Source organism: Hemitrygon akajei, chromosome 29 (assembly GCF_048418815.1).
Source record: "Hemitrygon akajei chromosome 29, sHemAka1.3, whole genome shotgun sequence".
Classification (NCBI taxonomy): domain Eukaryota; kingdom Metazoa; phylum Chordata; class Chondrichthyes; order Myliobatiformes; family Dasyatidae; genus Hemitrygon; species Hemitrygon akajei.
In genome coordinates, this window is record NC_133152.1 from 26621076 (window position 1) to 26648696 (window position 27621).

Consider the following 27621-nt stretch of genomic DNA (forward strand, 5'->3'; position numbering starts at 1 on the left):
GGTGCTGGTGAGGCAGGTGAGACTAAATAAACTCATCAAAAAGGGTGGATCCGTCTTTGGCTACAATCTGGACTCTCCTGAGTTAGTGGGGGGGGGGGGGGGTCACTAAACAAACTGTTATCCATTATGGACAATCAGGCACATCCTCACCATGACCTACTGAACAGGCAGCGGAGCACCCTTTCAAACAGGCTCATTCAGCTCCGCAGTCACAAGGATCGTGACAGAAAATCTATCTTATCAAATGCAATAAGCATATGCACCAGTTCATCTCTGTGCAACAGGAGAACACACGTCATAGTACAAAAGTCTCTGCTTTATTATTTCATACATTATTATTGCACATTGGCAAATTATTATTGTGTATATTATTATTCAGTATTTTATTATTAGTTAAGTTTTCATACTGCTAAGTGTGTTTTTAAGTGTTGCTGCCGTAACAATAGAATTTCCCACTCAAGATCAGTAAATTACTTTTTATTATTATTATTAATTGATCATTGTAAATTGCCCTGTGCTTAGGCTAACATTAAATAGGTGGGTTGCAGTGTGCCGTGCCTTGCTGGGCTAGAAGGGCCTGTCCTACACTTTATCTTTAAATAAATAAATAATGACACATACTCTGAAGTAGAACTGGCATTGTAGTGAAGAGAAACAGCACTGGCATTCCTATCTAACAGTTTACCTAATCCAGCCAGGTGACTGAGAATGCCGCTTGCAAGGTGCTGTGGAAGTAATCTTGGGAACCCACAACAGTTATGACCTCAGGATCCTGAATTTGATTCCTATTCTAGTAATGGAATAAAAGTGTCTTCAGTCACCTGTCTGGGATTAGACTTCTACTGAACTGAAACTTCAGAAACATAAGAAATAGGAGCAGGAGTCGGCTATCTGGCCCGTCCAGCCTGCTCTGCCATTCAATAAGATCATGTACCTGCCTTTTCCCCACCCTTAAATCCCTTACTATGCAATATCTATCCAACTGATAGAGTCATTTCAAAAAACGACCTGTCCAGACTGCAAAATGATGACGTTGAGCACTGAGCCAGTGTTTCTCTAAAACAGGCAATCAGGTAAACTGACTACTGAATTTTGTGTTTAATCACTATTGAACATTCTGTGCAAATGAATCCAAATAGAAGACATAATCTGTCCAGGAAGTATTTAGTGGTGACTTTGTCCACTGATCTGTTTTTATTCCTGAATTTGTACGTAATATTTACTGAAATTATGTGAAGACCTAAAACCCCAGCATTAACAAGTGGAAATTGGTGTGGAATTATATTTAAATGTTGAACAGGATAGTGGGCTGATGTGAGTCATAGTTAATAATTCAGGAAACATATTTCTAAATACTGACCTACAATTCTTCTAAAGTTTATGATAAAATGTTTCAAACCAGACCACAATATTTTATGAAGACAACATTCTAAGAAGCAGTTTAATAGAATCCTGTAATGTGGGTTTCTATGAGAGAGACTTTAAGTTCAATTGTATCTCAATCCTTATTCAACTGTCCAATATCCTTAACAAATCCCATGTTTTAAATTACTTCAGGAGCAGACTTTACACTTTTTTTTGATCGACCCAGCATAATATTGTCTTCAATTGGCTCTGCTTAAAGGTATTTGAACCAAGAACAAGGGAGAGAACTAGATAAAGATTCTGAGTTACCCAAGTCTTGGTGAAAACCCGTCTTGGACTCCATGTCCCCTGGAGAACCTGTTTATTGCCAAAAGGAGGGTATCTATAGCATCCTGCTTTATTAAAGGCTGGCCAAGATTAACACAGTAGGGTTTTAATTTAATGAATTCTAATTTGTTAATTAGATAATTATCTTATTGAGAATGAGCTGTACATTCAAATTAAACATGTGTTATTCAAATAAAGAAAACCAAATATTTTTTAAAGTTCTAGGTTTTAAACACAAAACTAACCACAGCAGAGGAGGCAATCATGAACTCAGTGGTTTATAAAACTACATGAGAGAAAGGACTAAACTCAATCTCAGTCAAAGGGGCAGGCCCTGACTAACACCAAGCCCACAATTACTGCCCAGACCCCAACCCAACCTGTCACTGGGACTCAGAGCAATATTGCAGTCCAGTACCAAACCTGGCTGCTGAGACGAGGACAAAGACTTGCAAAGCTCCTTAGACTGGAATACCAATCTACATGGTAACTATGACCAGGACTCATATCCCTAAGACTGGGTCACAGACTCCTACCTAATTCTTAAGATGAGGGTCCAGACTCTCACAGTCCCTGAACGTGGGCTCCACATTCACCCCAGTCCTGAGCTGCAGAGCCACTCTAACACCTGGCTCACAATGCAATATAACCAGTGCCCCAGACATTCATTCCCACCACCACACCACAAGTACAGAGTGTGCCATCTATAAAACGTGTGGCAGTCACCTGTCTGGCTATTCCAGCACTACCCATAATCCATGAGCTCTCCAATCAGAAGGGTAGGCTGCAGCGTGCTAAATATCCTTTGTCCCATCCCAGCCTGATATGGAAAGATATCCAGGACTGATTGATCCGGAGATTTCCTAATCAAACGGCACTGTGGAAGTTTTCCGCCCAGAGGACCATGGCAATTGAAGAAAATGGCTCACTGGTACCTCTTCAAGAACAGTTTGGACAGTAAACACTGGCCTTGCCAGAGAAGCTGACATACAAAAAAATTAACAATCATAAGCTTACATCCTGGGCCCTACGGATTGGGCTGCACTTCTCATGAACACAATCCACCTACTAGATCAACATGACCCAATTCAAGTTGTAAGTCATGAACCCTAAAGAATTAATATTAGGTAGTCAAACAAGACTTTCAATTTACACTGAATTTATCACTATGAAGAAAGTAGTTTACAACTTTACATAATGAAAACTGCTGATTCAAACATTTCACAACTTTAAGCAATTAAAATGGAGCTTTCTGTTTTTAAGCAACTCACCTGAATATGAATGAAGTTAATAGGGTCTGATTCCACCTGACATTCCGAGTTCTTTGTAATATTTGCTGCTCACGTGTTTGCATAATCATCTCTCTGCACTCAGAGTCAACAGAGAATGAAGAACTCCATCCTTTTTGATGGAGTTACTCAGCTTAGCACTTGCTGTTGCTAGGAGATAAGTATTCCATTTTGTCAAAAGTTTAAAGCCGAGTTTTCACATTAACTTCATCCTCACCTCAGCATTAAAGCATTCACCTCACAATCCAGGCCAGCCAGAACTATTAGGAAGAAATAGTGAGCACCTATCACAAAGTTAAAGGCATTTTAAGACAGCTTCCCTTTTTACATGTGACAAAATGGTGACAAAATATAATTTCATCACAGTTTAGATAGCAACGGGAGTAAAATCATTACACCCATCCACAACATACAGAGATTATTGGGAGAGTAGGGAGCTACTCTGACTGTAAACCTGTTGAAACATTTAAAAATGAATCCAATGATGAAAATTATTTTGTCAGTTTGTCAGATGGTCTTAGTGAGCACTCCTAGTTAGGAATCTGTTATTTCAGATTATGCTACCTGTTCAGCCTTAGTAACTCACCCCAATTCTGATCCACATCCAGCACTGCGTCCTGGTCCCCGTCCCCATCTTCGCGATATGGAGCCTCAACACTGGCTTCCGACTGACTCTGAACAGTCTGGGTAAAGCTGTTTTAATTCCAGCCCACACACTTTACTGTCATTTACACACCGAAATTCAAATAAAGTGTCAGTGAGTGCGGAGTGGAAACAGGAACAGGCAGAACCACAGCCTGAAACACTGAGTGATTTAATGATAGTGAGAGAGAGTGAGAGTGAGTGAGTGAGAGAGAGAGAGTGAGAGAGAGGGGGAGGGAGGGGGAGGGGGGAGAGAGGGGGGAGAGAGGGGGGAGAGAGGGGGGAGAGAGGGGGGAGAGAGGGGGGAGAGAGGGGGGGAGAGAGGGGGGGAGAGAGGGGGGGGAGAGAGGGGGGGAGAGAGGGGGGGAGAGAGGGGGGAGAGAGGGGGGGAGAGAGGGGGGAGAGAGGGGGGAGAGAGGGGGGGCGAGAGGGGGGAGAGGGGGAGAGCTAAAGAAAAAGAGAGGACAGGGGACAGAGAAAGAGGGAGAGAGAGAAAGAAGGGGGAGAGGAAAAGTGTGAGAGAGAGAGAGTGAGTAAGACAGGTCAAGAGAAGACAGAGACATAGACTTCAAGATCATAATACAGGGATATTCTAAGGAAAGCATCCTTATCATTTAAAGGATATTGGTGAAAATGCTGAAGAGGTCCACCAACAGATTCAATAATAAAACTCAGACGCAATGTAAAATGCTTAATAAATATGAAACTTTATACATTAATAAGGAAAGAACATTGTTGCTGCTTTAAGGGAAGCAGAGAAAGAAAACAGCATTCCCAAATCACAGGAAAACTTTTGCTGTCACTGGTTTGGTAAAAAGGTTTTCAGACTGGTTGGAGCTCTGAGGATTGGGTTATCTTAGGCCATTTCAGAATATTAAACTTGTGAAGAAGATTCTGTTGTAGGAGCCTGAACAATAGTTGAACATAGTGCAAACTTCAATAAAGATCATTGAATAGTCAGACTGCGCAGGAACTCTGGTCAGTTCTTCCCTCACTGGAAATTGCAAGCCATTCTCCTAGTGGAGCAGAAGTTAAATGCTTGACACAGAGCTTTGGGCTTGATGCCCCCCAACTCTACCCAAGCCTCACTTTGAAACAAAATCCCTTTGTCTAACTTGGATTCAGAGTGGAGATGATTCGCTACATCAGGAACAAGACCCATGAGCGCTGCACAGACAGGCAAGTTCACAACCGTCTAGCCTCATTGTTCATACCAGCTCAGATCATAAGGGGATGTGGACGGGAGAAGGAGGGATGGTCCATGAGAGGTAGAAATGAAGAGGGGAGAGAGGCAAAGCTGGAGGGGAAGAGGTTCAAACACAAGTGGAGGGAGGGAAGCGCGAGCAGGAGAAGAAAGGAGAAGAGAAAAGTTTGGAGAAAGGAAAGTAGGGAAGGAAAACACAGGGAGAAAGGGCAGCATCATTAGGGGAGGAACCTAAACTTTAATATTTAAATTCTATTCCTTGGCATATGGCGGTGTTGGCAGGCCTGCTGATGGCTGAGTGACAATTAACAGGTTAAACTTTTTTGATTTTCAGGAATCATTGGGTAAAGTCACCAGCCTGCCAAACATCTTTCTCACTCCTACAACAGTGGTTCCACATGTACAGCATCCCGCTCGCTCACTGCCCTTTCCTCCCACCGATCACTCAGTCCTCAATGAATCCACGAATGTCAACATCGTTCTCAGTCCTCTTTGGAGCACATGCAGAGATGCCCAGCGGAAAGTAATGACGGGCGTCTCAGAAGGTCACAGTCCTAGTTCCATAATGGTTCACCCAATGGAATTCCAGGTCCCGCTGATCATGTCTGCTAAAGGTAACTCTAGACTTCCCTGTTAATGAAGAACAAAGAAGGGTTTAGTTCAGAACATCTCTGCATTATATACTTAAAAAACAAAAAAATGGAGGGCTATCAGGAATAGGACAGTGAAGGAGACTAATTAGATAATATTTTCCAATGAGTCACAATAGTTTCTAAGAAGCTCCTGTACTGTAAGAAGACTCTGCCTGAGGGAAACACTTGAAATGGATGATTAAGTTAGTGTTTAAAGGGACAAGTGGAGCGGCCATTGTGTGACTAGACCTGTTTAAGAGTGGGGAGGCTTTGGCTCACTAGGCTCAGGTAAGAATAGGCTTGGGTGAGGTAAATACCTGATGAGTTTCTTCTTCTTCTTCTTCATTCCATCTGCTAGGGCAGAGTTCGAGCAGTGGGAGTGGCTGCAGGGGCTGCGTTGTGTTCTTTGTGAGGGATGTGGGAATTCTGGGAGACCTCCAGCCTCCCAGAAAACCACAACTGCACCAGGTACTCAGTAATAAGTATACTATTTTGGATACTGTTGAGGGGTGTGTAGGCCTCCGTTAGTCTTAACAGATCATGGATTTTGTGACTTGGAAAGTTTACAGGGTAAGGTTTTTTTTTTGGAAGACCGGCAGTTGCCCAAGCTGCAAGTCTTCCCTTTCCACGCCACCGATGTTGTCCAAGGGAAGGGCATTAGGACCCATACAGCTCGGCACCGGTGTCATCGCAGAGCAATGTGTGGTTAAGTGCCTTGCTCAAGGACACACACGCAGCCTCAGCCAAGGCTCAAACTAGCGACCTTCAGATAACTAGACGAATGCTTTAATCACTTGGCCATGCGCCAACACGCATTGAGGGGTATGATCTACTGGAGGGGGGTGGGGAGAGCCGCAACGACTGGGTCTCTGGCACTGTGGCTCTGAAGGGGAGGGAGAAGAGGACTGCAGTAGAGATAGGGGTTTCCATAGTTAGAAGGACACAAGATTCTTCAGATGCAGTAGACACCTAGATGGTACGTTGCCTCCCAGTTGCCAGGGTCAGGGACGTCTCAGATTATTCTAAAAGGGGAGGGTAGCCAGGATGTGGGCTACAAATGACAACAGGAGGTAGAAAAGGCATGTCAAAAGGGCAATGTTACGATAGTCATGGGGGATTTCAATATGCAGGTAGACTGGAAAAATCTGGTTGATGCTTCATCCCAAGAGCGAGAACTTGTAGAATACCTAGATGATGGAATTTTAGAGCAGCTGGTGGTTGAGCACACTTAGGGACCAGCTATTATGGATTGGGTGTTGTGTAATGAACCAGATTTGATTAAGGAGCTCAAGGTAAAGGAACCATTAGGAGGCAGTGATCATAATATGATAGAATTCACCCTGCAATTTGAGAGGGAGAAGCTAAAGTCGGATGTATCAGTATTACAGAAAGTAAAGGGAATTATAGAGGTATGAGAGAGGAGCTAGTCAAGGCTCATTGGAATGGGACAGTAGCAGTGATGACGGCGTAGCAGCAATGGCTGGAATTCCTCAGAGCAATTTGGACTGCGCAGGATTTGTAGGTACATCCCAAAGAGTAGTATTCTAATGACAAGATAACATAAAAACAAAAGAGAGGGCATATAATAGAGCAAAAACTAATGGGAAGTTACAGGATAGGGACAGAAATCAACAAAAGCCATCAGAAGGGAAAAATGAAATATGAAAGGTAAGCTAGCCAGTAATATCAAAGGTTTTTTTCAGATACAGTGCCTATAAAAAGAATTCAACCCCTTGGAAGTTTTCATGTTTCATTGTTTTATAACATTAAATCACAATGGGTTTAATTTGGCTATTTTGACACTGATCAACAAAAAAAACTCTTGTGTCAACAAAAGTGATATAAATTAGTTACAAATATAAAACATAAAATAATTGATTGTTGAAATATTCACCCCCTTCAAGTCAGTATTTAGTAGATGCACCTTTGATTGCAATTACAGTCATGAGTCTGTGTGGATAGGACTCTATCAGATTTACACATCTGGACACTGCAATTTTTCTTTACAAAAATAATTGACACCCATTCTTCTTTACAAAACTGCTCAAACTTTGTCAGATAGCATGGGGATCGTGAGTGAATAGCCCTTTTCATGTCCAGCCACAAATTCTCAATTGAATTGAGGTCTGGACTCTGACTTGGTCACTCCAGGACATTAACTTTGTTGTCTTTGAGCCATTCCTGTTTAGCTTTGTCTTCATGCTTGGGGTCATTGTCTTGCTAGAAAACAAATCTTCTCCCAAGTTGTAATTCTTTTGTAGACTGCATCAGGTCTTCCTCCAGGATTTCCCTGTATTTTGCTGCATTCATTTTACCCTCTCCCTTCACAAGCCTTCCACGGCCTGCTGCAATGAAGCATCCCCACAGCATGATGCAGCCACCACCATGCTTCACGGTAGGGACGGTGTGTTTTTTAAAGTCTGGTGGTCAATAAACTTAATTTTTGTTTCATCAGACCATCACACAGTTTTTGTGCGCGCAGTCTCTCCCATTTCAGCCACTGAAGATTGTAATTCCTCCAGAGTTGTCATCGGTCTCTTGGTAGCCTCCCTCACTAGACCCCTTCTTGCACGGTCACTCAGTTTTTGAGGACAGCCTGCTCTAGGCCAATTTACAGCTGTGCCATATTCTTTCCATTTCTTGATGATTAACCGTACTCCAAGGGATATTCAGTGACTTGGAAGTTTTCTTGAATCCAGCTCCTGATTTATGCTCTTCAATCACTTTTTTGCGGAGTTTCTTAGTGTTTTTTATTTTGTCTTCATGGTGTAGTTTTTGCCAGGATACTGACTCACCAGCAGGTGGACCTGCCAGACACAGGTGTACTTATACTATAATCAATTGAAACACCTTGACTGCACAAAGGTCTCCAAAACCAGGAAGTCCATTTAACTAATTAAGTGACTTCTAAAACCGATTAGCTGCACCAGTAATGATTTGGTGTGTTGTATTAAAAACGGGAGGGGGGGATTTGAATACTTATGCAATCGATTATTTTGTGTTTTATATTTGTAATTAATTTAGATGACTTTGTAGAGATCTGTTTTCACTTTGACACAAAGAGTCTTTTCTGTTGATCAGTGTCAAAAAAGCCAAAGTAAATCTACTATGATTCAATGTTGCGATACAACAAAACATGAAAATTTCCGGGGGAGGCGCTGAATACTTTTTATAGGCACTGTCACAGAAAAGTACAGGACAGAAACAGTCCCTTCAGACCATCTAGTCTGTGCCAAACCATGCCTACTCCCATTGACCTGTACCCAGATCACAGCTCTGCACATCTCACTACCATCCATGTCACTCCACTCTTTAAAAAGAGAGGAAGGCAGCGGAGAGGAAATTATAGACCAGTTAGCCTGACCTCAGTGTTGGGTAGTACTTGGAGTCACAGGACGAGATCAGCGTGGTTTCCTTTAGTGAAAAACTTGCCTGATGAACATGTTGGAATTCTTTGAGAAAATTACACATAGAATAGATAAAGGGGATGCAGTTGGATATTTAGACTTTCAGAAGGCCTTTGACAAGGTGCCACACATGATGCTGCTGACTAAGTTAAGAGCCCATGGTATTACAGGAAAGTTATTGGCATGCTTAGAACTTTGTCTGATTGGTAGGAGGCAGCAAGTGAGAATGAAAGGATCCTTTCTGGTTAGCTGTCAGTGTCTAGTGGTGTTCCGCAGGGGTCAGTGTTGGGACCACTTTTTATGCTGTATATCAATGATTTAGATGACAGAATAGATGGCTTTGTTGCCAAGTTTGCAGATGATACAAAGATTGGTGGAAGTGCAGGTAGTGTTGAGGAAACAGGTAGGTGCAGAAGGACTTAAGACAGTATAGGAGAATGGGCAAAAAAACAAATTAAATGCGATGTTGGAAAATGCACGGTCATGCACTTTGGTAGTAGAATCAAATGTGCAGACTATTTTCTAAATGGAGAGAAATCCAGAAATCTGAGATGTATAGGGACTTGGGAGTCCTTGTGAAGTACAACCTAAAGGTTAACTTGCAGGCAGAGTCAGTGGTGAGGAAGACAAATGCAATGTTAGCATTCATTTCAAGAGGTCTAGAATACAAAAGCAGGGATGTGATGCTGAGGCTTTATAAAGGCACTGGCGAGGCCTCACCTTGAGTACTCAGGGTTCAAAAGAGGTTCACGAGGATGATTCCAGGAATGGAAGGGTTATCATATGAGGAACATTTGAAAGGTCTGGGTCTGTACTCGCTGGAATTTAGAAGGATGGGGGGGGGGGGGGAATCTCATTGAAACCTTTCGAATGTTGAAAGGCCTAGAGAGAGTAGATGTGCAAAGGACGTTTCCCATGGTGGAGGAGTCTAGGACAAGAGGGCACAGCCTCAAGAGAGAGGAGTGTCCATTTAAAACAGAGATGCGGGGAAATTTTTTTAGCCAGAGGGTGGTGGATTTGTGGAATTTGTTGCCACATGCAGCTGTGGAGGCCAGGTCACTGGGTGTATTTAAGGCAGAGCTTGATAGGTTCTTGATTGGAGATGGCATCAAAGATTACCGGGAGAAGGCCAGGGAGTGGGGCTGAGGAGGGGAAAAAAGGATCAGCCATGACTGAATGGCGGAGCAGACTCGAGGGTCCAAATAGACTAATTCTGCTTCTATGTCTTATGGTTATGTACCTATCCAAACTTCTCTTAAATGCTGAAATCAAGGTTGCAAGCACCATTTGTACTGGCAGCTCATTCCACACTGTCACAACCCTCTGAGTGAAGATGTTTCCCCTCATGTTCCCCTTAAACTTTTTACCTTTCAACCTTAATACATGACCTCTGGTTGTAGTCCCACCCAACCTTAGTGGGAAAAACCTGCTCACATTTACCCTATTGATACCCCTCATGCCTCTATCAAATCTCCTCTCAGTCTTCTATGCTACAAGAAATAAAGTCCTAACCTAGTCAATCTTTGCTTATAATGCAGGTCCTCCAGACTCAGCAACATCCTTGTAAATTTTCTCTGTACTCTTTCAACTTTATTTACATCTTTCCTGTATGTAGGTAACCAAAACTACATACAATACTCCAAATTAGACCTCACCAACATATTATACAACTTAAACATAACATCATGCAAGAGTAGATATTTGACCATTGGAAGGTGATGCTGGAGAGGTAGTAATGAGGGGACAAGGAAATGGCGAATGAATGCATCAGTCTTCACCATGGAAGACACTAGCTGTATAACATAAGTTTGAGCATGTCAAGAGGCAGAAGTGATTGCAGTTGTTATTATTAGGGAGAAGGTGCTTGGGAAATCTCAGGGATCTGGAGATGGGTGGATCAAGGGTCGGTGTTGTTGGGGGGGGGGGCGGGGTTGGCAAATGCAATGTTAGAGTCTTGTCCACATAAAATGAATGGTACCATTGCGTTTGCTGTCCTCACTACCGATTCAACTTGCAAATTAACCTTTAGGGAATGCTGCACAAGGATTCCCAAGTCCCTTTGCAGCTGGGATTTTTGTATTTTATCCCCACTTAGAAAATAGTCATGCTGAGGCTTTATAAGGCACCCGTGAGGTGTCACCTAGAATACTGAAAGCAGTTCTAGGCCCCTTATTAAAGGAAGGATGTGCTGACACTGGAAGGATTCAAAAGAGGCTCACGAGAATAATTCTGGGAACGGAAGGCTTATCATTTGAGGATCAACAGATGGCTCTGGGCCTTTACTGTCTGGAATTTAAAAAAAAAAGAGGGGGATCTCAGTGAAACCTATCACATGTTGAGCGGCCTAGAGAAAGTAGATGTGGGGAGGAGATTTCTTATAGTGAGAGAGTCTAGGACCAGAAGGTACAGGCTCAGGTTCAGAATAGAGAGACAGCTATTTTGAATGGAGATGAGGAGGAATTTCTTTAGCCAGAGGGTGGTAAATCCATTGCCACAGGCAGTTATAGAGGCCAAGTCGTTGGGTGTATTTAAGACAGAAGTTAATAGGCTCTTGATTAATCAGGGCATGAAAGGTTACGGGGCAAAAGCACGAGAATGGGATTGAGAGGGAAATAGATCCGTCACAATGAAATGTCGGAGCAGGCTCAGTGGACCAAATGGGCTAATTCTGTTCCTATAACTTATGGTCATAAAATGATAGGGGAATGGTATTGAGAGAGGAGGCAGATGAAGTGCAGCAGCAAGAGGCATGTTCAGACTTGTGTGTTGCACATCACCGTGAAGGGGGAAGATTGGGTTAGACATTAGGAGAAGGAGAGAGCATTTGGAAGGCAATGGGAAAGTTGGGATAAGATATTTCTGGATGTTGAAGCCAGGAAGAGGGAACAGGGAAGGATACAAAGAAAGGGGAGAAACTGGAAGTGGGACAGAGGCTTGGGTGATGATGTGAAGTCAATGGAAGGAGAGAGGACTGGGAAGGGAGAGGACAGCAGTATTGTCTAGATTGGTGAATGGGGTGGGAGTCGTAGAGACAGACTGATCTGAGATGTGACAGGGGTAGTAGTGTGGGGTGGTCATTGACAGATGGTCAGGGATAAGGAAAGAGGGGTACCAATGATGTGGAAGATACCAGGAGTCAGGGAAGAATGGAAGATATTAGTAGAGGTTGAGACACATCTTTGTTCAGGAGACGGGCACTGGATCCTGGAGACACCTGAGGTCAGGGGTTGGGGACAGGTACTGGGGAGTTCTTGGTAATAGATGGTAGAAGAATTGGGCCTAGAGTTAGAAATTCAGATAATTAATAGAAAAATCTTTAGGCTGGGGAAGTTGAGTGTGGTTAAATAGGAAGGGTGTGTGTGTGTTTTGCAATAGCTAAGGAGTAGATTGAGATGGTAGGGGGGGAGAAGGGAAGGGTGAGGAGGAGGACAGAGTTGGAATCTGAGGATAGTGGGAAACAAGTCTGTCACTGGTGGGTGGGATGTGAGTAGCAGAACAGACACTAGAGTTGAGCCACTAAGGCACAGGGACAAGGTTGGATCAGTAGGGGACACAAGGGAGGAAGGGGCTGAGGAGAATAGGGAGCGGATGGAGGTAAAACCCAGTGGTTGACTGAGACATTAAACCATAAGAAATAGGAGCAAAATTAGGCCATTTGGCTCATCAAATCCACTCCGTCATTTCATCATGGCTGATCCAATTATCCTCTCAGCCCCAATCTCCTGCCTTCTCCCCATATCCCTTCATGCTCTGACCAATTAGGAACTATCAACCTCTGCCTTAAATTTACCCAATGACTTGGCTTCCACAGCCACCTGTGGCAACAAATTCCACAGATTCAGCACTCTTTGGCTGAATAAATTCCTCCTCATCTCCATTCCCTCTATTCTGAGGTTGTGCTCTCTGGTCCTCTCCACATCCATTAAATCAAGGCCTTTCAACATTCACTAGGTTTCAATGAAATCCCACCCCCCTCAGTCTTCTGAACTCGAGTGAGTAGAGACCCAGAGTCATCAAACGCTTCTCATATGACAAGACTTTCAAACCTGGAATCATTTTCATGAACCTCATCTGAACCCTCTCCCATGTCAGCACATCCTTTCTTATATAAGGGGCCTAAAACTGCTCACAGGGCAGTTTTGGCCTTATAAAGCCTCAACATGGCATCCTTGCTTTTAGATTCGAGTCTTCTCAAAATGAGTGTGAACACCGTATTTGCCTTTCAAGGTGACTACGTCAGGCAGCTAGGTGCTGGATGTGAGAACCCATAAAAAGCAGGGCGGAGAGCCAGAAATAATGGGGGAGGAGATAAGACACCACCAACTAGTGACCTCCCCATTACCCCTCTCCTATTCATAGAGCAATGACGTACGATGCAGTCAATGTAGAGTTCAGGAGCATGGTGGTTCGGATCCTGTAGAGTTGTGCCAGGGTGAGTCTGCGATGCTGTACAGACCGAGGGTCCGGCATTATCTGCGTTGTTGATTCCGAGGTGCTGATCTGACTCAGGTGCTGCTCCGTAACGTCCTCTCCTTGTTCACAGTGGGCTGTGACTTCGATTGCAACACAGCGCGAGCTCGGCGCTGCCTCACTTTTGCTGCAGGGCTGCGAATCAGGCTCCGAGCTCGCTCCGTCGGCAGGGGAGGCACTCTGAAGCACAAAGTCCAGCTCCTCCACCTCTGAGAGCTCGCTGTCACTGGAACTCACGGCTTCAGTGTCCATGTCCTCCCTGCTCCGCCCCTGGGAGTCAGAGTGCAGAGCTGCTCTCAGCTGCTGAGCCTCTGCCCGCTTCAGGGTGTCCATCACCTTTGTGCTTGTAGCAGAGTGCAGGCTGGGTGGCGTGCACGCTCTTGGCACTCTCTTGTCTGAGGCAGACTGCAGAATCCCTTCAGAGGGCACACGGATTTCACTCAGGCTCTTGCTCAGCGATGGCCGATTTGTAACGTGGGAGCCTAAAGACGAGGACGTGAGCTGGAGAAGACTGGTCTCTGATTTAGATTTGTAGATGCTGCTTTTGCTTTGCACAGATTGTACTGAACGCGGCTGGCGAATCTCAAGCGAGCTTAACTTCAGGGGAGGTGTTGATGCTCTACATTCATTCATCGACTCCTGTTGCTGTACCCCAAACTCTTGAACGGAGCATGGGGAAAGGGTGCCATATGCACTGTCGACGGAGGCTGACGGGCAGCCATTGCTCTCCAAAGCCAGGCCTTTGGCATTTGGAATAACGAGGCCTGAAGAAGCCGCATCATGACCAAGCAGTTCTTGAGTTGTCGTGTTGGAGGACAACAGACTGTGAAGAGAAGCGTCATCAGATTGAGAAGCAAAGGTAGCAGTCTCGTCCGAGGAGAAGAGTTCTTCGTTCACATCAGTGATCGCAATGGAAACTGTCTCTGATACACTGCCCGACGGACTGCAAAACAAAACAAACAGTGATAAGGAGGCAAAGGGAGAGAGACAGGCAGAGGCAAAGGCAAGAGAGAAACAACAGTAGAAACCACCAGACGGAGTGAGACAGGGACAGAGACTGAGACAGAGTGAATGCCAACGCAGTGGCAGCAAGATGCGGAAAAGGATACAGAGGAGGCAGAGGGAACTCAGAGATGAGATGAAGAGGATGCAGGAACGAGAGTGAGAGAAGTGGAAGGGAGGAGAGAGTGGGGGGGTAAGAGTGTAGGGGTGGAGGGAGAGTGGGGGTGTGTGTTAGGGAGTGGGGGGTGTTACGGAGTTGGGGCTAGAGAGGGGGGTAGAGAGGTGGGTAGAGGGGGGTAGAGAGTGAGGGGTAGAGAGTGAGGGGTAGAGAGTGGGGGGTAGAGAGTGGGGGGTAGAGAGTGAGGGGTAGAGAGTGAGGGGTAGAGAGTGAGGAGTAGAGAGTGGGGGGTAGAAAGGGGGGTAGAGAGTGCAGGGTAGAGAGGGGGGTAGAGAGGGGGGTTAGAGAGTGGGAGGTGCAGAGAGATTGTCGGGGGTTGGAGAGAGTGATAGAGTGGGGGGTAGAGAGTGGGGGGGTAGAGAGTGAGGGGTAGAGAATGGGGGGGGTAGAGTGTGGGGGGGTAGAGTGTGGGGGGGTAGAGTGTGGGGGTAGAGTGTGGGGGTAGAGTGTGGGGGTAGAGTGTGGGGGTAGAGTGTGGGGGGTAGAGTGTGGGGGGTAGAGTGTGGGGGGGGTAGAGTGGGGGGGTAGAGTGGGGGGGTAGAGAGTGGGGGGGTAGAGAGTGGGGGGGTAGAGAGTGGGGGGGGGTAGAGAGTGGGGGGAGCAGAGAGATTGTTGGGGGTTGGAGAGAGTGATAGATTAGAGGGGTAGAGAGTGGTGGGGTAGAGGGGGGTAGAGAGAGAGAGGTTGAGAGGGGGGTAGAGAGGGGGTAGAGAGGGGGGTTAGAGAGGGGGTTAGAGAGTGGGAGGAGCAGAGAGATTGTCGGGGGTTGGAGAGAGTGATAGAGAGTGGGGGGTAGAGAGTGGGGGGAGCAGAGAGATTGTTGGTTGGAGAGAGTGATAGAGAGGGGGGTAGTGAGTGGGGGGGTAGAGAGTGGGGGGGTAGAGAGTGGGGGGTAGAGAGTGGGGGGTAGAGAGTGGGGGGTAGAGAGTGGGGGGAGCAGAGAGATTGTCGGGGGTTGGAGAGAGTGATAGAGGGGTAGAGAGTGGTGTGGTAGAGGGGGGGTAGAGAGGGGGGTAGAGAGGGGGGGTAGAGAGGGGGGGTAGAGAGGGGGGTAGAGAGGGGGGTAGAGAGGGGGGTAAAGAGGGGGGTAGAGAGGGGGGGTAGAGAGGGGGGTAGAGAGGGGGGTTAGAGAGGGGGGTTAGAGAGGGGGGTTAGAGAGTGGGAGGAGCAGAGAGATTGTCGGGGGTTGGAGAGAGTGATAGAGTGGGGGGTAGAGAGTGAGGGGTAGAGAGTGGGGGGGTAGAGAGTGGGGGGGGTAGAGAGTGGGGGGGTAGAGAGTGGGGGGAGCAGAGAGATTGTCGGGGGTTGGAGAGAGTGATAGAGAGAGGGGTAGAGAGTGGTGGGGTAGAGGGGGGTAGAGAGAGGTTGAGAGGGGGGTAAGAGAGAGGGTAGAGGGGGGGTAGAGAGTGGGAGGAGCAGAGAGATTGTTGGTTGGAGAGAGTGATAGAGAGGGGGGTAGAGAGTGAGGGGTAGAGAGTGGGAGGAGCAGAGAGATTGTCGGGGGTTAGAGAGAGTGATAGAGAGTGGGGGTAGAGAGTGGTGGGGTAGAGAGGGGGTAGACAGTGGGAGGGTAGAGAGTGGGGGGGTAGAGAGGGGTAGAGAGTGGGGTGTAGTGGGGGCTAGAGGGGGGTAGAGGGGGTAGAGAGGGGGGGTAGAGAGGGGGGTAGAGAGTGGGAGGAGCAGAGAGATTGTCGGGGGTTGGAGAGAATGATAGAGAGTGGGGGGTTGAGAGTGGGGGGAGCAGAGAGATTGATGGTTGGAGAGAGTGATAGAGAGAGGTAGAGAGTGGGGGGTAGAGGGGGGTAGAGAGGGGGGTAGAGAGTGGGGGGGTAGAGAGGGGCTGGAGAGTGGGAGGAGCAGAGAGATTGTCGGGGGTTGGAGAGAGTGATAGAGAGTGGGGGGTAGAGAGGGGTGGGGTAGAGAGGGGGTAGAGAGTGGGGGGTAGAGAGTGGGGGGAGCAGAGAGATTGTTGGTTGGAGAGAGTGATAGAGAGGGGGGTAGAGAGTGGGGGAGAGTGGGGTAGAGAGTGAGAGGAGCAGAGAGATTGTCGGGGGTTGGAGAGAGTGATAGAGAGTGGGGGGTTGAGAGTGGGAGGAGCAGAGAGATTGTTGGTTGGAGAGAGTGATAGAGAGGGGGGTAGAGAGTGGGGGAGAGTGGGGTAGAGAGTGAGAGGAGCAGAGAGATTGTCGGGGGTTGGAGAGAGTGATAGAGAGTGGGGGGTTGAGAGTGGGAGGAGCAGAGAGATTGTTGGTTGGAGAGAGTGATAGAGAGTGGGGGGTAGAGAGTGGGGGGAGAGTGGGGTAGAGAGTGGGAGGAGCAGAGAGATTGTCGGGGGTTGGAGAGAGTGATAGAGAGTGGGGGTAGAGAGTGGTGGGGTAGAGAGGGGGTAGACAGTGGGAGGGTAGAGAGTGGGGGGGTAGAGAGGGGGGTAGAGAGTGGGGGGTAGAGAGTGGGGGCTAGAGGGGGGTAGAGGGGGTAGAGAGGGGGGTAGAGAGGGGGGTAGAGAGGGGGGTAGAGAGTGGGGGGGGGGTAGAGAGGGGGGTAGAGAGTGGGAGGAGCAGAGAGATTGTCGGGGGTTGGAGAGAGTGATAGAGAGTGGGGGGTTGAGAGTGGGGGGAGCAGAGAGATTGTTGGTTGGAGAGAGTGATAGAGAGGGGGGTAGAGAGTGGGGGGTAGAGAGTGTGGGGAGAGTGGGGTAGAGAGTGGGGTATAGAGTGGGAGGAGCAGAGAGATTGTCAGGGGTTGGAGAGAGTGATAGAGAGAGGTAGAGAGTGGGGGGGGTAGAGAGGGGGGTAGAGAGTGGGGGGTAGAGAGTGGGGGGAGCAGAGAGATTGTTGGTTGGAGAGAGTGATAGAGAGGGGGGTAGAGAGTGGGGGAGAGTGGGGTAGTGAGTGAGAGGAGCAGAGAGATTGTCGGGGGTTGGAGAGAGTGATAGAGAGTGGGGGGGTTGAGAGTGGGGGGAGCAGAGAGATTGTTGGTTGGAGAGAGTGATAGAGAGGGGGGTAGAGAGTGGGGGGTAGAGAGTGTGGGGAGAGTGGGGTAGAGAGTGGGGTAGAGAGGGGTGTAGAGAGGGGGGTAGAGAGTGGAAGGAGCAGAGAGATTGTCGGGGGTTGGAGAGAGTGATAGAGAGTGGGGGGGTAGAGAGTGGGGGGAGCAGAGAGAATGTCGGGGGTTGGAGAGAGTGATAGAGAGAGGGGTAGAGAGTGGTGGGGTAGAGAGGGAGGTAGAGAGTGGTGGGGTAGAGAGGGGGGTAGAGAGGGGTGTAGAGAGGGGGGTAGAGAGTGGAAGGAGCAGAGAGATTGTCGGGGGTTGGAGAGAGTGATAGAGAGAGGGGTAGAGAGTGGTGGGGTAGAGTGGTGGGGTAGAGAGGGGGGTAGAGAGGGGGGTAGAGAGTGGTGGGGTAGAGAGGAGGTAGAGAGGGGTGTAGAGTGGGGGGTAGAGAGTGGAAGGAGCAGAGAGATTGTCGGGGGTTGGAGAGAGTGATAGAGAGTGGGGGGGTAGAGAGTGGTGGGGTAGAGAGTGGTGGGGTAGAGAGTGGTGGGGTAGAGAGTGGTGGGGTAGAGAGGGGTGTAGAGAGGGGGGTAGAGAGGGGGGTAGAGAGGGGGGTAGAGAGGGGGGTAGAGAGGGGGTAGAGAGGGGGGTAGAGAGTGGTGGGGTAGAGAGTGGAAGGAGCAGAGAGATTGTCAGGGGTTGGAGAGAGTGATAGAGAGTGGGGGGAGCAGAGAGATTGTCGGGGGTTGGAGAGAGTGATAGAGAGAGGGGTAGAGAGTGGTGGGGTAGAGAAGGGGGTAGAGAGGGGGGTAGAGAGTGGTGGGGTAGAGAGGAGGTAGAGAGGGGTGTAGAGAGGGGGGTAGAGAGTGGAAGGAGCAGAGAGATTGTCGGGGGTTGGAGAGAGTGATAGAGAGTGGGGGGGTAGAGAGTGGTGGGGTAGAGAGGGGGGTAGAGAGTGGTGGGGTAGAGAGGAGGTAGAGAGGGGTGTAGAGAGGGGGGTAGAGAGTGGAAGGAGCAGAGAGATTGTCGGGGGTTGGAGAGAGTGATAGAGAGTGGGGGGTAGAGAGTGGTGGGGTAGAGAGTGGTGGGGTAGAGAGTGGTGGGGTAGAGAGTGGTGGGGTAGAGAGGGGTGTAGAGAGGGGGGTAGAGAGGGGGGTAGAGAGGGGGGTAGAGAGTGGTGGGGTAGAGAGGGGGGTAGAGAGTGGAAGGAGCAGAGAGATTGTCGGGGGTTGGAGAGAGTGATAGAGAGTGGGGGGAGCAGAGAGATTGTCGGGGGTTGGAGAGAGTGATAGAGAGAGGGGTAGAGAGTGGTGGGGTAGAGAGGGGGGTAGAGAGTGGTGGGGTAGAGAGGGGGGTAGAGAGTGGTGGGGTAGAGAGGGGGGTAGAGAGTGGTGGGGTAGAGAGGGGGGTAGTGAGTGGTGGGGTAGAGAGAGGGGGTAGAGAGTGGAAGGAGCAGAAAGATTGTCGGGGGTTGGAGAGAGTGATAGAGAGTGGGGGGAGCAGTGAGATTGTTGGGGGTTGGAGAGAGTGATAGAGAGAGGGGTAGAGAGTGGTGGGGTAGAGAGTGGTGGGGTAGAGAGGGGGGTAGAGAGTGGTGGGGTAGAGAGGGGTGTAGAGAGGGGGGTAGAGAGTGGAAGGAGCAGAGAGATTGTCGGGGGTTGGAGAGAGTGATAGAGAGTGGGGGGAGCAGTGAGATTGTTGGGGGTTGGAGAGAGTGATAGAGAGTGGGGGGAGCAGTGAGATTGTTGGGGGTTGGAGAGAGTGATAGAGAGTGGGGGGAGCAGTGAGATTGTTGGGGGTTGGAGAGAGTGATAGAGAGAAGGGTAGAGAGTGGTGGGGTAGAGAGAGGGGGTAGAGAGTGGTGGGGTAGAGAGGGGGGTAGAGAGGGGTGTAGAGAGGGGGGTAGAGAGTGGGGGGAGCAGTGAGATTGTTGGGGGTTGGAGAGAGTGATAGAGAGAGGGGTAGAGAGTGGTGGGGTAGAGAGGGGGGTAGAGAGTGGTGGGGTAGAGAGGGGGGTAGAGAGGGGTCTAGAGAGGGGGGTAGAGAGGGGGGTAGAGAGTGGAAGGAGCAGAGAGATTGTCGGGGGTTGGAGAGAGTGATAGAGAGTGGGGGGAGCAGTGAGATTGTTGGGGGTTGGAGAGAGTGATAGAGGGGTAGAGAGTGGTGGGGTAGAGAGGGGGTAGAGAGTGGTGGGGTAGAGAGGGGCGTAGAGAGGGGTGTAGAGAGGGGGGTAGAGAGTGGAAGGAGCAGAGAGATTGTCGGGGGTTGGAGAGAGTGATAGAGAGTGGGGGGAGCAGTGAGATTGTTGGGGGTTGGAGAGAGTGATAGAGAGAGGGGTAGAGAGTGGTGGGGTAGAGAGGGGGGTAGAGAGTGGTGGGGTAGAGAGTGATGGGAGCAGAGAGTGGGGGGGTAGAGAGTGGGGGGAACAGAGAGATTGTCGGGGGTTGGAGAGAGTGATAGAGAGAGGGGGTAGAGAGTGGTAGGGTAGGGAGTGGGGTAGAGAGTGGGGTAGAGAGTGGGGGCTAGAGAGTGGGGGGTAGAGAGTGGGGGGTAGAGAGAGTGGGGGGTAGAGAGAGTGGGGGGTAGAGAGTGGGGGGTAGAGAGTGGGGGGTAGAGAGTGGGGGGTAGAGAGTGGGGGGTAGAGAGTGGGGGGTAGAGAGTGGGGTGTAGAGGGGGGTAGAGAGGGGGGTAGAGAGGGGGGTTAGAGAGTGAGAGGAGCAGAGAGATTGTCAGGGGTTGGAGAGAGTGATAGAGAGAGGGGGTAGAGAGTGATGGGGTAGAGATGGGGTAGTGAGTGGGGGGTAGAGATTGGGGGGTAGAGAGTGGGGGGAGCAGAGAGATTGTCGGGGGTTGGAGAGAGTGATAGAGAGTGGGGGGTAGAGAGTGGGGGGAGCAGAGAGATTGTCGGGGGTTGGAGAGAGTGATAGAGAGTGGGGGTAGAGAGTGGGGGGAGCAGAGAGATTGTCGGGGGTTGGAGAGAGTGATAGAGAGAGGGGGTAGAGAGTGGTGGGGTAGAGATGGGGTAGTGAGTGGGGTGGTAGAGAGTGGGGTGGTAGAGAGTGGGGGGTAGAGAGTGGGGGGTAGAGAGTGGGGGGTAGAGAGTGGGGGGTAGAGAGTGGGGGGGTAGAGAGTGGGGGGTAGAGAGTGGGGTGGTAGAGAGTGGGGGGAGCAGAGAGTGGGGTGGTAGAGAGTGGGGGGAGCAGAGAGATTGTCGGGGGTTGGAGAGAGTGATAGAGAGAGGGGGTAGAGATGGGGTAGTGAGTGGGGTGGTAGAGAGTGGGGTGGTAGAGAGTGGGGGGTAGAGAGTGGGGGGTAGAGAGTGGGGTGGTAGAGAGTGGGGGGAGCAGAGAGTGGGGTGGTAGAGAGTGGGGGGTAGAGAGTGGGGGGAGCAGAGAGATTGTCGGGGGTTGGAGAGAGTGATAGAGAGAGGGGGTAGAGAGTGATGGGGTAGAGATGGGGTAGTAGAGAGTGGGGTGGTAGAGAGTGGGGTGGTAGAGAGTGGGGTGGTAGAGAGTGGGGGGTAGAGAGTGGGGGGTAGAGAGTGGGGGGTAGAGAGTGGGGTGGTAGAGAGTGGGGGGAGCAGAGAGTGGGGTGGTAGAGAGTGGGGGGAGCAGAGAGATTGTCGGGGGTTGGAGAGAGTGATAGAGAGAGGGAGGGAGGAGTGGGGAGAAGTGAGTAAGTGACAGAAAGTAAGCTGGAGCGATAAAGAAATGGAGATTGAGAAACAGATAGAGAACCTTGTCCAACCTATGCTGGGACATTGGGTAGAGTCTGTGAGATGAAAAAGTATTCTTCTAATCTCACATTATCAAACTAACAGGTGATTCTGGATTAAAATATATTTTAGCACAGAGATCAGGAGGCTGGCCATATAGCCTCAAATTCTGCAGTAATTCCAGGACCGAATGGATAGCTGCAGAGAGAGAGAGAGAGATAGAGAAAGAGTTAACATTTCATGTCACAGACTTTGAAAGATCATTAATTCTACTTCTTTCTCCATGGACGCTGCCTGACCGGCTGACTATTTTCTGTTTTATTTATGAGTGCTGCTGATGATAGCAGCTTCTGGCTGTCAGGTACTGAATGTTCAGCTTCACTAAAAATGTCCCAGCAAAGGCCTAATGATGAGGAGAACAAGGAATAAGATCAATTTGCACACTTACCTGTGCTGCGATTCAAGTGTGTCTGTGTACTCGTGGTAGTCGTGTAACAAGGATGATAACTGCGTATCTGAGGTCGCACTTCCTACATCCTCCTCATCGCGCAGCGTGCACTGTTTCAGCGCCGACTCGTGGCTGCGTAACCTCTCCAGCAGGTTCTACAAAAGGATCGTGTATTAGTCTGAAGGCTTCAGACGGAGCAGGCAGTTTAGAATTATTCAGTATTTTCTTGGTATGTTATTTTAGTCGATGAGGAAGTCATGGGTATTCACGTACGTTTGAATGACAACTTTAACTTGAGCTTGAATGTCATGGAATAATGGTTCAATCCTTTTGCCTGCCATTTCACATAGGCAGAACATCAACATGTACTCAAAGGACCAATTTGAATGCCTTAGTCATCTGCAGTTTGATATATTACAGTGACACAGCAGGTAGCGATGCTCTCTCACACCTCCAGAGAACTTGGTTTGATCCTGATTTCTGGTGCTTTTCTTTTTTTGCAAAGCTTACCCATGCTCCCTGTGATTACGTGGGCTTCCCTCGCGTACTCTGCAGAAAGCAGTGGATCTCTGGACGTCTCTGGTCTCCAGGGTTGTGAGACTGCGTCAATGGAGACATTGACAGAGAAGGTTCTGAAAGATCAGGGAATTCAGGCCTTTGACACCAGCACAAGGTCAGGCATTATCATCTTGAGTAACCCACCTAAAATGCTGGAGGAATTTGGCAACTCAAGCAGAAAGTATGGATGGGAATCAGCAGTCCATGTTTTGGTCTTCTGCCTCCTTCCTTTCCAGTTCTGATAAAGGGGCTCAGCCCAAATGTCGACTGCTTATTCCCCACCATAGATGCTGATTGAGTTGCTGAGTACCTCTAGTATTTTGTGTGTGTTGCTCAAGATTTCCAGCGTCTGCAGAATCGCTGATTTTAGGGCAGCTTGAGGGGTCAAGTGGCTGACTCCTCCTCCTTCTTGTGTCTTGTGCTCCAGTTTCCTCCGGCAACCAATTGTACTGGTTGGTAGGTTAATTGGATTCAGTATAGCTGGGTGCATGGGAGAATTAGAGTGGGGGGGGGGTTGCAATGATACAGGGGGGAAAACTCCGATAATCTGCTAAGCAGCCATTCAAAATTCTCAACAATTCAGCACTTGGCTCACCAGCTAATATTTTCCCACTCACTAGGATCCCAAGTTCCACACTCCTGCCCACTCACCACGGCCCTTGTTTTCACAATCCATTTCCTGTCACCAGGATCGCAGTTCAAACACTGCACTTACTCTTGCCAGAGCCTTGGTTCCCCCACTTCATTCCCACTTATCCATGCTCCAGTTCCCATTCTGCCTTCATTTGCCTCAATTCACAGCTTCATTCTTACCAAAGCCTTTAAACCTCGCTGGAACTTGAATACAGTCGGCCCTCTTTACCCGCAGGGGATTGGTTCCGGGAACCCCCCCCACGGATACCAAAAAACGCGGATGCTCAAGTCTCTTATTTAACCTGTCTCAGTGCGGTGGTCTTTAGGACCCAGCGGAACCCGGACCTTATTTAACCTGTATCAGTGCGATGGACTTTAGGACCCAGCGGAACCCAGACCTTATTTAACCTGTATCAGTGCGGTGGACTTTAGGACCCAGCGGAACCCAGACCTTATTTAACCTGTATCAGTGCGGTGGACTTTAGGATCTGGCGCAGCTCTGAACCTGTTCACGAAAATAATCACGATCACGATTGAAAATAAAGTGGAAGTAATAAAGCGATTGGAAAGAGGTGAAATGCCATCGGTCATTGGAAAAGCATTAGACTGCAGTCAGTCAACGATCAGAACAATTTTAATGGAGCATTTGAAAGGCCCTGCCCCGAGGAAAGCTACAATTATTACAGTATAATGCTGCAGCGCATTGAAGAAAGTTGAACTTAAAATCTGTTAGGGTATTAATAGAAAAAACATGCTGGAAAATGAGCCATTCTGCCATTCTGAGCCTACTGATGTATTGAAATTTTATTGCAATAGATTACAGGGAAATAAGTGGGTGAACAGGATTAATAAGAGAATAGAGTTGAGGAATGAATTTCAACTTCTTTGTTGTAAGGAAACTATGGGAATAATAAATTAAATAATGAGAAATTCATCTATGAAATTATACCCAATCCCATCAATTGCCTGTTACCTGAGCATTATACACAGCTTCAATCCACATTCTAGACTGATTGGTCACACTGGCCTGGAAGGTGAAGGCACCGACTGCAATGTGAAACTCGTTCAGGTAAATCAACAGGAAGGAACCTGGAAACAGACAGACAGGGATCACAAGAACTTGAAAACAAACAGCCAGATGTGTACAGTTGTGTACCGCATAGCGACAACATAGTATAGCACATGAATGCACCTAAAATCCATATTCACACAGGTTCCACTTATAGCTTCTTAACCTGTAATAATTTAACCTCTTAACTCATAATTTACTTGAGAGTCAAGTCCTATTGGGGACAGAGTTACCAGTAAACTTGCTGTTTCAATCGAAGCCTCAAACACTCTCTACTACAAAGGAATTTGAATGCTTGATTTAAATATTGCTGTTACTTTCCTCTTTCATACTATATCGCTCAGAAGCTTACTCTCAACATGGTCTTCCCTCACTTCCTCATATCATCTCTGGTTCTTTGTCCAAAATTGCTTCAGTTACAGATTTAATTGCAGGTTATACTATTCAAGACACACCGAACCCGGAATAAAGGACAATTTTGATTTGATGAAACTGAAACTGACCAGGGTCTCTCAACTCCTTGCAGACAATTTTGTCCACGAACAACGGCTGCCGAATCACTTTGGTTTTCTCCATCTTCTTCACAGGTTTGGTGATGAGGAAAATATCAGTAAACAGGAAACAGTAAACATCCATCTGTGAGAGGAAATGTATGTGGGATCAGCATAATAAATAAGCCTGCTCAGCAGGAAAATACAGCATGAAGCAATACAGCCCAGTAACCAAGAACCTGCTCTCTAAGGAGCATAGAAGTAGTTAATCATAAACTCAAGCTAAGGTATCAGGAGCTGAGAACTCAAGACTGAACATTGCAAGATACAAAAGTTGAAACCATGAGATATCTGGAGACAGAAGCTGAGAAACCCAAGGATACAACACAAAGTAACCTGGTGAGAGGACACCATGAAATACAGGACACTGAAAAACCCAGAGAGTGGACAATGAGAAACCATAAACCAGCATTCACAGAGTTAAAAGACTAAAACCATGAAGCCAGACACTAAAGAACCCAATAACTGTAGACAGAAAGTCAAGAGCTGGAAAGACTGGACAATGAGAAATAAAGATCTCCTGCCCCTAAAACACTAAACAACGAAAGACAGAAGCTCGTCATGCAAACAGAATTTTTCAAGTGTGTCCAGGCACTCAGTGATATTGGAATGTAAGAGTGGCCAACAGGAGATGGGCCAGAAGCCATCGAAGACAAGTCCTGATCTGGGAGTCAAACTTGATTTCTTCAGAAATCATCGATTTCCTTGTCTTTCAGTCATTCTCACCTTGCTGTCCTTTCCTTCTCTCATTTTCAAATTTCCCTCCAGCAGCAATTGCCTTGTTTCATCAGGTGACGTCCCAAGCATTGGAGCTGTTAAATCCAAGCGGCAGAATTCCTTCAGAACCTATAGCAGCAAAAGTGCCTGTTAAAACCTGAAAGACTCCCAGGGGCTGGTATACTTTGTCACTGGGTCTCTGGAGGCCCTGTACTTGCCACCACTTTGGCTTTTCTTCAAAGTCAGTGGTATTCGCACAAATGTGGTTGTGACTCAGCATTCAAATGAAATTATTTGTATAACTGCACACTTTTCCTCTATCTCACACTCCAAGGAATAAGTGTCACCTTGAACCTCCCTGTGAAATCACAGCACCGCATACATCGGTATTTAGGCTTATTTTCAGATTACAGAGCCATTCTGAATGCCTTATAATGTTGCATACTCCCTCAAAATCGAGCACAGCCTTCAATTTCAAGCCTTTACAAATCTTATGTTATACTTTGGTTCCCAAATGACAACTTTTACAACTGACGTTGTCGTAGAACATTTACGAAAATATCTATATTTGCATATGATACCGAATGGATGCAGTTATTGTAATGCTGTTGGTGTACTTGGAAAAGGCACCATTTGTTTTGGCACACTGACAGAAATTTCACAGGGAACAATAAGTGAAATTGCATGGAATGAAAAGTGGAGCGGAGGTAATAGAGTAGTAATGGCATTGACCAAAAAAACAAACACTAGGATCGTACATGGTTGACCTTTGACTGGCTTATTAAGAATAAGTGTTAACCATGCATAGCAAATATTTCAGCATTTCAATTTTACTCTGCTTCACTATATCACAGGCGTTGTTTCTCACACATTTTCACTTGTAAAACCGTATTTCCTTCCCATTCAAGAAAACCTTACTTTTTATTATCCTCTTATTCCTCTTCTCACACTTTGTTCCTCAGGCTCGTTTGTCTTTGTCTCATTCCCTCTGCTCACAGACTTACCCATTCCCTCTTTCCCTTCCACTCGCCTACTCTCCTAGTTCTCTCCCTCACACTTCCTCTCCCCTCCCTTCCTACTTTCCCCACTCTCTCTTCTTTCCACTTCTTCTCATTCCATTTGCCTCCTTTGTACTCCCTTTCCCTCTCCAGTTCTGCCCCTTCCTCAACCCTTCAGGATTTTCTTCCATGTTTCTTGCACTCCATCATTCTGAGACTAATCTATCTCCTTCACACTTACTTTCTTTCCCCTTTAATCTCTCTTTCTGCATCCTCTTCAATTTCTCTCACCCCCCCCCCCAACTTCCCAACCTTACTCACTCTGCCGCCCTCACACTTCTCTCTCTCAGGCACTCTCTTCCCGTGTCCCTCGCCCATTTACTGCCCTGTGTCTGTGTCATTGTTTTTCCTGACGGTCCAGTCCCTCTTTTACCTTCTCCACTTCATCTGAGCTCCCATCCACCACCTCGTAGGAATCGATGCGACTGATGATCTCTGCCAGTCGCTGCTGCTCCTGTCTTTGGCGCATTCGGGAATTCACGTGTGTGATAAAGCTCTCTACGGAACTAATCTGGAGATTGAAAAATTTAGGACAGAGGAGAGACCTTGTCAAAGCACAGTCCTCAAAACTAAAACACTGGAATCAGAAAGATTAAAATAGTCAAACAAATGTACAGCATGGGCTCTTGGAGTAAAATAGGAATCCATACGCGATAACAGGAGGTCAAACGTAAACTTTGGGAGAAAAAATGTAAGAGGAAGATATTTAGTAAATGGAAGGACCTTTAGAAACACTGCTGTACAGAGGGATCCATAAGTCCATATCTCCCTGAGAGGAGCGACTCAAGTAGATCGCTTGGTAAAGAAGGCGCACAACATGCTAGCCTTCATCAGTCAGGGTGTTTGATATTGAAGTAGGGAAGTCATGTGCAGCTGTATAAACCTTTAGTTTGGCCACATCTGGAATATTGCATGGGATTCTGATCTCTGCAATACAGGAAGGATGTGGAGGCTTTGGAGAGGGTTCAGAAGAGGTTCACCAGAATGAGAGAGTACATGTAATAAGGAGAGGTTGGGAAAACTTGGATTGTTTTCTGTAGTGTTGGCAGCTGAAGGGTGGCCTGATAGATGTATATACAATTATGATGAGCATAGATAAGTCAGTTAGTGTCTTTTCCCAGGGTGGAAAAGTCAAATACTAGAGCTATTCAGATTGGAAGTGACCCTGTTCTTAATTGGTTCTGTGACACATCGCTCAAGCAAACGGATAAACTCCACTTCCCATCTATTTTGCAAACTTGGCTTACGTCAAGAAAACAAGTTCTTCCCTTTGCTAGTGTAGTTAGCCAGTAGAGTGGGAGGGCAGGATATATACAATTTTACTTCTTGTCTTGAGTGAGTGAGTGAATGTCTGAGGCCCCATCT

General features: G+C 47.7%; 2 protein-coding genes across 10 annotated transcripts in view; both read right to left on the reverse strand.

Moving 5' to 3' along the window:
* LOC140718528 (tumor necrosis factor receptor superfamily member 25-like) overlaps positions 1 to 3615 on the reverse strand; it is a 31215-nt gene extending 27600 nt beyond the window's left edge. The window contains exon 1 of the mRNA XM_073032490.1: positions 3568 to 3615. Coding sequence (XP_072888591.1) covers positions 3568 to 3615 — 48 coding nt within the window. The remainder of the gene's footprint in view (positions 1 to 3567) is intronic.
* A 696-nt stretch (positions 3616 to 4311) lies between these two features.
* LOC140718366 (pleckstrin homology domain-containing family G member 5-like) overlaps positions 4312 to 27621 on the reverse strand; it is a 122912-nt gene continuing 99602 nt past the window's right edge. For all 9 annotated transcript variants that reach the window (XM_073031985.1, XM_073031982.1, XM_073031981.1 and 6 more), the window contains 7 exons: positions 26630 to 26767; positions 25208 to 25327; positions 24434 to 24566; positions 23835 to 23950; positions 21671 to 21825; positions 13239 to 14279; positions 4312 to 5457 (listed from right to left, as the gene is read on the reverse strand). In XM_073031985.1, the coding sequence (XP_072888086.1) occupies positions 5448 to 5457; positions 13239 to 14279; positions 21671 to 21825; positions 23835 to 23950; positions 24434 to 24566; positions 25208 to 25327; positions 26630 to 26767 (1713 nt within the window). In that variant the 3' untranslated portion in view covers positions 4312 to 5447. The remainder of the gene's footprint in view (positions 5458 to 13238; positions 14280 to 21670; positions 21826 to 23834; positions 23951 to 24433; positions 24567 to 25207; positions 25328 to 26629; positions 26768 to 27621) is intronic.